At 41.8% G+C, this 12,927-nt stretch overlaps 1 protein-coding gene across 3 annotated transcripts in view; it reads right to left on the bottom strand.

Moving 5' to 3' along the window:
* Nucleotides 1–12,927, bottom strand: part of NEK6 (NIMA related kinase 6) — a 404,599-nt gene that overhangs the window by 95,936 nt on the left and 295,736 nt on the right. For all 3 annotated transcript variants that reach the window (XM_082263334.1, XM_082263332.1, XM_082263333.1), the window contains 2 exons: nucleotides 12,579–12,689; nucleotides 2,217–2,325 (listed from right to left, as the gene is read on the bottom strand). In XM_082263334.1, the coding sequence (XP_082119460.1) occupies nucleotides 2,217–2,325; nucleotides 12,579–12,689 (220 nt within the window). The remainder of the gene's footprint in view (nucleotides 1–2,216; nucleotides 2,326–12,578; nucleotides 12,690–12,927) is intronic.

Here is a 12,927-nt window from a genome sequence, read left to right on the forward strand (position 1 = left end):
AAATCAGTTTAGGCCAATTTGTATTCTGCTACATATTTCTGGTAAAAAAAAAAATCACAAAAATTGTATTTTAATTGGTTTGTGCAAAAGTTATAGCGTTTACAAACTACGGGATAGATTTTTGGACTTTTTATTTTTATTAGTAATGGCAGGGATCAGTGATTTTTAGCGGGACTGCGACATTGCGGCGGACAGATCGGGCCCCTAATTGACATTTTTGACACTTTTTGGGGACCAGTGACACAAATACTGTAATCAGTGCTAAATATTATGCACTGTTACTGTAATAATGACACTGGCAGGGAAGGGGTTAACACTGGGGGTGATCAAAGGGTTAAATATGTACCTGTTTGTGCTTACTAACAGTGGGGGGGGGGGGCTCTGTGACAGGCACAGAGAGATCAGGGTTTCAGCTTAGCTGAAACCCGTGATCTTTCTCTGCCTGTGTGACAGAAGACCCGCTTGCTTTGTTTACATAAGAAGGCAGGTCTGTCAGTTTCTGTGAAAGGCTGGCTCCCACTGTGTTTAATCACAGCAGGAGCGCGGCTCCAGCAGCGCGCGCTTGTCGCCAAGACTGCGTGCACATAATCGCGTACATGCACAGCAGAGTCGCACTGCCGTAGTAAATTTGCGTGGGGCAGTCGGCAAGCAGTTAAAGTAAAATGATCCAAGCATCTACACATCTGCTTGATCACTTTTACAGGCATCAGAAGGTTGTCTGTGCCCCTGCTAGATAGATTTTCCCTATTTATAGGTCCTTGTGACTAGGGATGAGCTAAATTTGCATCAAAATCAGTCTGAATTTTATTGGCCCCAAACCTGCCGAAAGCTGTCGCATGATTGCATCCCCGTCAGCCCAATAGCTGGGGGTGTGATTTTAGTGGACCTATGTTTTAGAAAAACCAAATTCCACAAAAATAAACTACCCGTGTGTTGTAATGCACAGAAAAAAAAAGTTGTGGTCTATCTAAAAGCCCATTATGATGTTCTGGCAACTAATCTAAAATGAATGGGCAGCCTTAAAGCAGAATTAAACCCACCAACCTTACTGTTTCAAAGGAGAGCTCATGGCCATAATGGGGATGGATGGCACACAGGCGCAAATGATCCACAATGGCTCAAAAAAAGATATAGTCCAGAAATATTTAGACAGAATAACTGTGAATACAGCACCTAGACCAGGTGGCATACACCCATGGATCCTAAAAGAATTGAGCTCTGTTATTTCAAACAGCAGCTGTATAGCTGGTTGGATCACTTTTTCCTTTAACCGCTTACCGACCGCCCAATGCAGATATACTGCGGCAGGGCGGCTCGGCTGCGCATAATCGCGTAGATCTACGTGATTATGTGCACATGGTTTCGTCGCTGTGATTAGAAACAGTGGGAGCCAGACTGCGAGAGGAGCTGGCTTGATCAGCACCGGCCTCCCGCGATCTTCGGCTAGAATGACAAGCAGTCAACAAAAGCAGGCGGGTCTTCTGTCAGAGAGGCAGGGAAAGATTGTGTTAATAAGCTAAGCAGTCCCGATAAAAAATGTTGATCACTGCCATTACTAATAAAAAAAAATAAAAAGTCCATAAATCTATCCCGTTGTTTTTAAATGCTATAACTTTTGCGCAAACCAATTAATATACGCTTTTTGGGATTTTTTTTTTACCAAAAATATGTAGCAGAATACAAACTGGCCTAAACTGATAAAAAAATGTGATTAAAAAAAAAAAAATTATTGGGACTGTTTTATAGCAGGAAGTTAAAATAAATTTTTTTTTTTCAAAATTGTCGCTCTTTTTATGTTTATAGCGCAAAATCTAAAAATTGCATAGGTGCTCAAATACCACCAAAAGAAAGCTTTATTTGTGGGGAAAAAAAGGACATCAATTGGATTTTGGTACAGTGTTGCACGACCGCGCAATTGTCAGTTAATGCAATGCAGTGCCGAATCGCAAAAAAAATGGCCTGGTCATTAAGAGGGTAAAGGGGTTAATACAGTTAATAAAAACCTAAATAACACAAATGAGTAATGTTATCCAGTTTTAATGCCTATGATTTACTATTCATTTGTTCTGTTGTGTGCTTAGAAAAAGCTATGAGGTTGCTGCTTTCTGTGGTTCTATGCAGTAAGCATAGAGAAGAAGCTGTGCTCCTGTACAGGCATGCAGGATTAGGTGTTTACTCTTCAGGATGAACAGGTCATGGATGGATACTGAGATTACCTCTGTGCATGATCCGGCGGGAATGCATATGTTCCACGGCACTGCACAACTGCACAAAGTACTTCCATACAGTTCTCTCTGGTATTAATCGCTTCTGTTTCTTAAAATACTGTAAAGAGAGAGAAAACAATCCTTGTCACAAGATAGAGTTCAAGCACATAAAAAAGGTGAAAGGTCGATGGAGAAAAAGTGGGAAATTAATGCATACCATGTCTAGAAGGGTTCGCAGAGAGCAGAAGTGAGACACCAGAAAGGGAAAAACATAAAATAAATAACAGAAAAAAAAAAAACTTGAATTCGGAAGGTGTGCATTAAATAGGAAATAAAAATATAAATGGCTAAAAAAAAAAAGAAGGAAAAATGGCCCCGAAAACACACACACATTCTCTTTTAAAAAACGAGGGAAATCAGAAATGATACATTAAAGCCTAAGTTTACCTAAAACAAAAAAATAAAAAAATCAGCACAAATGGACATTTTTTTTTTTCTATTTGTCTTTCTATTTTTTATTTTTATATATATATATATATATATATATATATATATATATATATATATATATATATATATATATATATATATATTTATTTATTTATTTATTTATTTATTTATTTTTATTTAGGATCACATTTCTTTTTTTACAAAAAAAAAAAAAACAACAAATGCACATGATTAGGACATGGAGTGCACATATGCATATGTAGACATAAAAAATGCAAAAGAGTGGTCACAAGCTGGCTCAATAACAGAGTTGCATTTCCCAGCTGGTTGCTGTTAAATGTAAAATCCATGGGAGACAGCAGCATGATTGTTACCATGGGGAGGGGGGGGGGGGGAAGCTAATGCGTTTCGAAACATGAAATAGACTCCTCCTCAGGGACATCCCCGCCACCCACACTGGGCACGGCCATCTGCGCCCACAGACCAAAAGACCTCCCAGCTGGAACCAGCAAACAGGGATCACCGGAAAAGGGCATCCAACTCCAACGCCCAGCAGAGCCCAGTCGCCCAAATCCTCCCGCAACCACCACCGCACAGCCAAAAAAAAACACAATGGACATTACTTACCTTCAGTGAGATATGTCTTTTGTGCTTCTGTGTCCTCCTTGCAAAATCTTCCTCCTCTGATGTCAACCCCCACCCCACAGCTGTAATCTACCAGTGTGGTGGGAACTAATAGAATTAAGAGGCTGTGACAGGCACTCATCAAAAGTGCCTGACTATGCCCACCTCCTCCATTCATAGAAATAGTGATTACAGGTTCTATGAATGAAACACGATCTATGATTGGAGGGGCAGACTTATCAATCATTCGCCCATCCTCCGTTCATAGTTCATTCATGGAAGCTTTAGTAACAACTATTGTGAATAGAGGAGCTAAGTGTGTGTGTGTGGGGGGGGCGGGGGGGGGGGGGATAGTCAGGCACTCTTGATGAGTGCTTATCCCAGTCCATTTAAGGCTCACGGTACGGTTCGATTCGGTACGCAATTTTTGCCATTTCCATTGTCAAAAGTTGTGAATGATAATCTAATTCCGAACCGTACTGTACCACTTTTTTGGGACCCTTTCGTTGGGGTACCAAACACAATAGTACCGTACCAACAGGGTGGAGCTACACTGTTGAGGTACTGTTGAGCTGAGGTACTGTTGGTAGTGGAAACGCAAGCCTGATCAAGGAGTACCGTTCCGAACCGTACTGAACATTACCAAACCATACCGTACCACTTTTTGGGACCCTTTCGTTGGGGTACCAAGCACAATAGTACCGTACCAACAGGGTGGAGCTACACTGTTGAGGTACTGTTGAGCTGAGGTACTGTTGGCGGTGGAAACGCAAGCCTGATCAAGGTGTACCAAGCGTACTGAACTGTACCGAACCGAACTGTACTGCTCAGTGGAAACAAGGCATCATTTTGTCAACCCCAACCCACTGTACGATTATGACCATGGGGGGGAGGGGAGGAGGAAGGTTTCAGTAAAAGGACGACACAACTGCATAGTAAACACATCTCATTAACCACTTAAGCCCCGGAAGATTTTGCCCCCTTCCTGACCAGGGCCTATTTTGCAAATCGACACTGCGTGACTTTAACGGACAATTGTTCGGTCGTGCGACGCTGTACCTAAACGAATTTGATGTCCTTTTTTTTCCCCACAAACAGAGCTTTCTTTTGGTGGTATTTGATCACCTGTGCAATTTTTTTTTTTTTTTTTGCTCATGCGCTATAAACAAAGAGCATCAATTTTGCAAAAATAACAATATTTTTCACATTTTTTTTATATGAAATTCCCCCCAAAAAAAAAGTAAAACAAATTTTTTTAACTTTTTAGGCCAATTTGTTTTATGCTACATATGTTTGGTAAAAAAAAAAATCGCAAAAAGCGTATTTTGATTTGGTTTGCGCAAAAGTTATTGCGTTTACTAAGGGAAAGATTTTTGTCATTTTTGTATTTTTTTTTTTTTTTTTTTACGAGTAATGGCGGCGATCTGTGATTTTTTTTATTTTTTTTGCGGTACTGCGACATTGCGGCGGACAGATCGGACCCTTGACTGACATTTTTGACACTTTTTGGGGGTACCAGTGACATTACTGCAGTAATCAGTGCTATACATTTGCACTGTTACTGTAAAAATGACACTGGCAGTGAAGGGGTTAACTTTTTTTGAGGGAGGGGTTATGTGTGTCCCTAGGGGCCTGTTTCTTACTGTGATTGGCTGTGGCTTGATGTGTAAGAACAGAGATCAACGGTCCTACATAGCAGAACCGTATGATCTCCATTCTTACACAGGGAAGAATGACAGACGGCTTTGTTTACATTAGCCGCCTGCCTTTCCCCCGCTGTAACGGACAATCGGGTCCGCCGGGCACACGCGCATGGGGGGGTCCGTGACCGAGCGGGAGCGCGCCTCTGGCAGCACGTGCTCGCTCCCTAGACCCTCACAGGCTAGCGACGTAGACCTACATCGCTTTGCCTGTGAGGGGCTGACCGCCGTCGTAAATAGTCGTGCGGCGGTCGGCAAGTGGTTAAAGGTAAGTAATGTCCCTTGTGCTGATTTTTTGTTTATTGTATTAGGTAAACAGGCTTTAAGTAAGAACTGAATGTATAAATTGTTAAATAAAATACAAAAAAGAAATGGTCTAGAAAACACACACAGACACATACACTCTTCAAAAGTGAGGACAAAATAAGATTTCTCAAACACCACCAATAATTAATAAACGTCCTTATACATTGTACAATACTGTTATTAGAAAGCAACCATCTTCATTAAAAAAAAAAATAATAATTTCACTAATCTCTCTGTACTACAGTCCCACATTAAGTACTTCAGAACCAATTCTAGACCATCCCCAGCATTGAAAGCTAACCTAACCCATTTACTACATCCCCTGAATCAGCTCCGTAGAATGAAACTCGCTCTGACAGGTGGAGATGCCTTTTCACTGTAATGAGCATCTCTTGTCTTAATTACCTTCAACAACATATTTAATGCCTTAGAACCACAAACTGTGACAAATGGACCATTCGCCTGGAGCAAACTCTGAAAAATACATTATGAGCTTGTATAAAACACCAAAAGCTCACTAGAGCTTCTAAAGCGGCCCTCCTATCATTCACAAAGACTGTATAAAAGGAAAAAGTAGAGCAAGTAGAAATGACAGCGAATAGAAGGTAAATAGAAATGTTTTGTGCAAGTAGAACTAAATCTACTGAAGAACCTGAATAGTAGGAAGTCCAGCAATTGCACAATCATGAAGAAAATGTCTACAACAATAAACACCGGTTTCTCTATATTTAATCTTGAAGTGTGTGTGTGTGTATATATATATATATATATATAGTTAAAACGGTTTAGTTTTGAATAGAGCGAGGAAGGATAAGGTTTTTGTTGCTGTCTGCCTGATTCCTAGTTTCAGCCTCTATTATGGCGCTTTTCCACTGCATGGAACCGAACGGTTCGGCTCGCTTTTGTGCTTTTCCACTGCTGGTACCGCATGGTACGGTGTAGCAACGGTTCGGTACGGTACGGCGGCGCTTTTCCACTACATGGAACCGAACGGTACGGCTCTCTAAAACAGTACCGCCTCGATTGTGGTTCCAAGAGGTACCATACCGATACCATATCCCACAATCCTTTGCATGCAGTCACTACTAGCCACTGATTGGTCAGAGAATCGTTGTTATCCCACCCACTTAACTTTAGTACTACTTTAGTGGAAAAGCAAACCGTACCAAACCCTTCAAACACCGTACCATGCGGTACCAGCAGTGGAAAAGCAAACCGGGCCGAGTAGAGCCGAGCCGGTACTTGCAGTGGAAAAGTGCCACTAGTCCTAGTGACCACTGTTATTGAGGTAGAAAATTATGGGAAATCAAGGAACAAAAGGTGAGGGAAGGTTTTCCAATAGTTGTCCAAAGACATCTTTTCTAGGAACAACAAAAAAGTGAATTCCCCTAACTTTCCACCGACTTCTTGCTGCTTCTCCCATACAGGAAGTGAAGTGAAATATCCCCAACAGAACAGACAGCAAAAAATAAACTGATAGGGGTTCAAACCTTGAAACCCTTCCATTCTGCCAAAAACAAAAGAAAAAGTTTTGGCTATAAATAAACTTAACACTGTTATTGAGCCTAGAACAATAGGCAGAACTTTTTTTTTTTTTTAATTTTGGATAGAGTAAGGGAGGGTTATAACTAGGGATCGACCGATTATCGGCAAAGCCGATATATCAGGGGGCCGATTATGCACCCGGCGTTACCGATATTGCAGATATTTTGGGAAAGTGCCTTCCGTGGCTCGCCCGGGTCTCCTGGTGGGACGAGCAACCAGCCTGCACAGCCGTGGAATACCCGATCAAAGCGTATTCAGCTCTGATCGGGTCTCCATGTAAAAACCCAGAAGTGATGTCATGACATCACTTCTGGGTACTCAGCGCCAAATTAAAAAAACCGCATTCTAAACAGCCAAACTTGGTGTTTTGAATGCTTTTAAGTGCAGAGGGGTTTGGGGTCTTTTAGACTCCCAGATCCCTCCACAAGAGAAAAAAAAATGTACCAAAATATCGGTATCGGCAATAAAAAATCGATATCGGTCGATCACTAGTTATAACCCCTGTTGGTTAATTTTTTTTCCATCATGTCCCATTGGCAGATTTAACTCCACTTCCTATCTCATAGCTAGGAGGAGAAGTGAAAGGAAATCCCTGCAAATCAAAAAAATCCCTTGGAGCCCCCCAAGTCACCAGAACTAGGATCCCCATTGGGTTATTTCCCCTCTACTACTTTTCTGGTCACAACCCAACATTTGGGTTGAATAAAAAGTCCTGATAGAGGTTCTAAACATACTCTACCCTACTTCAACCTTGACCCAACATTTGACAAGACTGAAGGAAATTCCCCTAAAACAGCAATAAAAGCCTTACAGCCTTCCTTGTTTACAATCATCTAGGTCGGAATCACTGCATAACTTGCGCAATTATTGGAAGGATTCTATTATTTATGTACTTAAATTGAGAATTTGTTCAAAGAACTGTCTGTTGATGAATAGTCTGATTTGTATCAACATGCTTGAGGGGATATTCGGTCCTAACTGGTGACTCATTATTTATGGTCTTGTAAAGAGTAGTGCGTGAACACCAATCTTTAATGAATTACTTTGATATTGTGATAAACATCCCAATTGGGAATGACTTTAAAATACAGAAAGGAGGGTTGAGAAAAATTACTATTGGAATGGGGAAGCTAGAAGTAGTAAGGAGAAGGTACCTAGAGGGAAGCAACCCATGGGAGACTAGAAGTAGCAGGGATGAAGATGGTCTGAGTTAACAGCAATTTTGAGGAAAATTAGCAAGATTTTCTTGGATATTGTCTTCTCCTAAAGCAGGGTTACCTCTTGGTACAGTAAATATCTTCCAAGTGTAAACCATTTAGGAGATATTTACTTTAGTAGCAGCCGGTGACGTCACTGGTGCACTGCACTCTCAATGGATGGCATGAGCTGTGCTGCGGCTGTGACTCCCGCATGCATGCTCAGGAGTGACTTCATCATAGCTTAGCCATTTAAACAGTCGGAGCCTGCAAACCCAGAAGGAAGACCGGGTGAAGATTGAAGTCCTGTCAGCGGTGACAGAGTGCTACTGAAGAGCTTCATTTTAAGGTAAGTCTTTCATAATGTGCTAGTGTGTGATTTACTACAGCTTTAAATACCTTTGACCTTGAGTGTATTGTCTACCTTGTATTGCGATATAGAAGAGTACCTCCCTGCATAACGGGTTTCACCAGTTCTGGCTCCTGATCTGACTGTAGACATTGGGCTCCTCCTGTCTCTCCCATGGCTTTGTTCTCTGCATCTCCAGGAGCTCTCTCCCCCCGGTCTCCAGTGGCTGGATCCGCTGAAGGCTGAGGGGAGAGCCGCTGGAGATGCAGGAAAAAAAGCCATGGGGGGAGGCAAGAGGAGCCCAAGCCGCAGCTGGAGATGGTGGAAGCGTTGATGCAGGGAGGTTTCCTGCACCACTTCTGTGTGAACTCAGGCTTAAAATTACTACAGTATGACAAGCCTGGGTTTACACAAGAGCGGCGGGGAAAACTGCATGTGATTTGGACAGGAATCACACTGTATGTTCTGTTTAAATCGCATGCAATTCTTTGCAGTGCAATTTGCACCCATTCATTTTGGACACAAATACCCCCGAAAAGTATCAGTTTGGGGTATCGGAGTATTTTTACAAGTACTCTTTACAAGTGAAAACACAAGTGAAAATACTCGGTATTGCCACTGGTACTGGTATCGGTGCTTTCCTAGAAGAAAGTAAAAATTCCAAAAAAATGGTTGCCCTTACAAGGGATTTCACCATCATTCTAAATACAAAAGTAAAATAACATCAAGCCTCCTGGCTTTCTCTCACAGCACCACTTGCTCAGGTCTCAAGCTTAGGCCTTTAGTCTGGTCCTTCAGGGCATCTCTCAGCACCACTGCGCTCACATGCTCTGCATCTTTCTCTTAGCACTCTTATGCAGCTCCCTGCTGCCCTGACCCATACCCTGGCCATCTGGGCAGGGGAACTGCTATCTGGTTGAGCCCTGGATCATTGCTATTCCCTTGATTTTTACTGCTGTGAACACCTGCACACACAGCCTGCTGGTCTTCAGTAAGACTTGGACACAAGGTTCCCTCCCAAGACTCTTCAAATTCTCTGGACTTCAGAACCCAATCTGGGTGTTACCAATCACACAGAAAATAACTATTTTCTCCGCTCAGGTGAGATATTCTAGATACAAACACAGAAAAAGCCGCTCAGGCGAGGCAAAGGCACCCAGGTGCTGGTCGGATACGCCGTCCAGTGATCAGATATCCAAAGAGAGAGTGACCGCACTCAAAGGTAGATAAACTTGAAGTCTTTATTCCCATTCGTAGAAAACAGTGCATCGAACAGACATGGACACGGTAACGCGTTTCACGACTCTATGGGTTGCTTACTCATAACCATTTATGAGTAAGCGACCCATAGAGTCGTGAAACGCGTTAACCGTGTCCATGTCTGTTCGATGCACTGTTGTTGTTTTCTACGAATGGGAATAAACACTTCAAGTTTATCTACCTTTGAGTGCGGTCACTCTTTCTCTTTGGATATCTGAGATATTCTAGAGACCCTCAATCTGCATCAGTGAGAACCCTGTGTAGTCTTTAATCCTTCTAACCCAGTGGCAGGGTACAGGACACTTACATTGTATATTATAAAATAATAATTGTACCCTTTGCTTCAGCCTTCACGGGAAGGTGCCTTAATTGGACCACCAGCCTCCCAATATATTGCATATCTAGACTTTGTACAGTGCATTCGGTAAGTATTCAAAGCACTTCACTTTTTCCACATTTTGTTATGTTACAGCCTTATTCCAAAATTGAATAAATTCATTATTTTCCTCAAAATTCTACAAACAATACTCCATAATGACAAAAAAAAATCACATGTACATATGTATTCACAGCCTTTGCCATGACACTCAAAATTAAGCTCAGGGGCATCCTATTTCCACTTGAGATGTTTCTGCAACTTGATTAGAGTCCACCTGTGGTACATTTAGTTGATTGGACATGATTTGTAAAGGCACTCACCTGTCTATATAAGTATATAGTTAACAGTGCCTGTCAGAGCACAAACCAAGCCATGAAGTCCAAGGAATTGTCTGTAGACCTCCAGGACAGGATTGTATGGAGGCACAGATCTGGAGAAGGGTACGGAAAAATGTCTGCAGCATTGAAGGTCCCAATAATCAGTGGCCTCAATCATCCATAAATGGAAGAAGTTTGGAACCACCAGGACTCTTCCTAGAGCGAGCCGCATGGTCCAACTAAGCAATCAGGGGAGAGGGGCCTTAGTCAGGAAGGTGACCAAGAACTCGAAGGTCACTCTGACAGAGCTCCAGCATTTCTCTATGGAGAGAGGAGAACCTTCCAGAAGAATAACTATCTCTGCATCACTCCACCAATCAGCCCTGTATGGTAGAGTGGCCAGATGGAAGCCACTCCACAGGAAAAGGCACATGACAGCCTGTCTGGAGTTTGCCAAAAGGCACTTGAAGGACTCTCAGACCATTAGAAACAAAATTCTCTGGTCTGATGAAACAAAGATTGAACTCTTTGCCCTGAATGGCAAGCGTCATGTCTGAAGGAAACCAGGCACTGCTCATCACCTGGACAATACCATCCCTACAGTGAATCATGGTGGTGGCAGCATCATGCTGTGGGGATGTTTTTCAGCGACAGGAACAGGGAGACTAGTCAGGATGGAGGGAAAGATGAATGCCGCAATGAACAGACATCCTTGATGAGAACCTGCTCCAGAGCACTCTGGACCTCAGACTGGGGCGAAGGTTCATCTTCCAACAGGACAACAACCCAAAGCACACAGCCAAGATAACAACAGAGTGGCTACGGGACATCTTTGTGAATGTTGAGTGGCCCATCCAAAGCCCAGACTTTAACCCAATTGAACATCTCTGGAGAGATCTGAAAATGGCCATGCACCGACGCTCCCCATCCCACCTGATGGAGCTTGAAAGGTCATGCAAAGAAGAATGGGAGAAACTGCCCAAAACTAGGTGTGCCAAGCATCATACTCAAAAAGACTTGAGGCTGTAATTGGTGCCAAAGGTGCTTCAACAAAGTATTGAGCAAAGGCTGGGAATACTTATGTACATGGGATTCATTTCATTTTTTTTCACGTTGTCATTATGGGGTATTGTTTGTAGAATTTTGAGGTAAAAATGTATTTAATCCATTTTAAAATAAGGCTGTATCATAAAAATGTGGAAAAAGTGAAGCTTTGTTGTGAATACTTTCCGGATGCACTGTACATGCTTCTATTATGCATAGTTGAGGAGAAAGCTGTGTGAACACTGAACATCTTGTATTACCTACTAATTTTTACACAAGTCAGGATAACAGTGGACGGACCTAAAGCCTCGTACACACGCAACGATTATCGGCCGACCGATCGCCCATCTTTTGTCCAGAGTTGTGTTTTGTTGGTTGGAATGTGCCTAGACTGCACACGAATTTTCTCGCCCAACAAAAATCTACTTCAGAAGTGATGTCATGTGTTGGTTTGATTTCTTTGTGTTCTTTCTTCTCTGAGCATGCCCAGTCTTGCTCATAAGATTTTTCCCTGTCGAAATCTGTACTGACTGCACGAAAATCGGCCGTGTTTTGACGGCCAACAAAAATTTTATAGCCTGCACACCAGATTTTTTTTCAGCCGAAAAGTCGGAGTCGGTTGTCGGAAGCATCATACTAACAAGCCGAAAATCGGCACATCGGACGTTGGACGAAAATTCCCTGCCAATTTTCGACGCATGTGTACGAGGCTTTATATAGTAATAAAACTGATGTTTCCTGCATCGGGGTGGTTTGAGACAAAATTGGGAACTTCTGTATGGCTTAGGTAGATTTTTCCATTAGTCAGTCCTATTTTCATATCTGGGATATAGGCAGGAATATATCATAGAATCAGCACTTGAACTCAGAAGGATCTTGCTTAAGAACTAAATTTCCTTGCTCATCTTGAAGCACCTATTGTATGAGAGCGAAGCATGCATTAACTGTTACAGTGCCAAGCAAACAATTCTTAGAGACCATAATGGAGCTATATGCAATTAATGCTTTATTTGCCCTTTATCATCAACCATAGCTTATTCATAGAAACACGATGATTGGTAATAATTTTATATTCTATAATGTTTAGCAATATTCTTTGTGACATGAGTGCTCCCTGAAGCATATTCAAAATGCTAAACCATATGCAAAGCACTTAGAAAATACATTCCTAATAGGTAAAATTGAGGCTTATTGTCCTTACTTTAATCATTTGAGAAAGATCTCCCGCATCTGCCAGTTCCAGGACAATATTCAACTCATTGTTTTCAATGAATGAGTCCAGATACTTAATAATGTTTGGGTGGTTCAATTGCTGTATACAGAAAAAAAAAAAACACAAAAAAATATGAACAGCAGATAATATAACAAAATAAAAACTCAATCTGACTAATGGTTGGAAAAAATAGATTTGAATTCTGATTACCATTACTATTTTAGACAAAACAGCTTTCATTAAAAGATGCAACCTTTTTCTGTATTAACCTTCTTACATAACATATAGCCATATACGTTTGCAGGATACAGCCCCCCCCAGGTTCTGGCTGTTTAGT

This window comes from Pelophylax lessonae (genome assembly GCF_965119305.1).
Source record: "Pelophylax lessonae genome assembly, chromosome: 7".
NCBI lineage: Eukaryota > Metazoa > Chordata > Amphibia > Anura > Ranidae > Pelophylax > Pelophylax lessonae.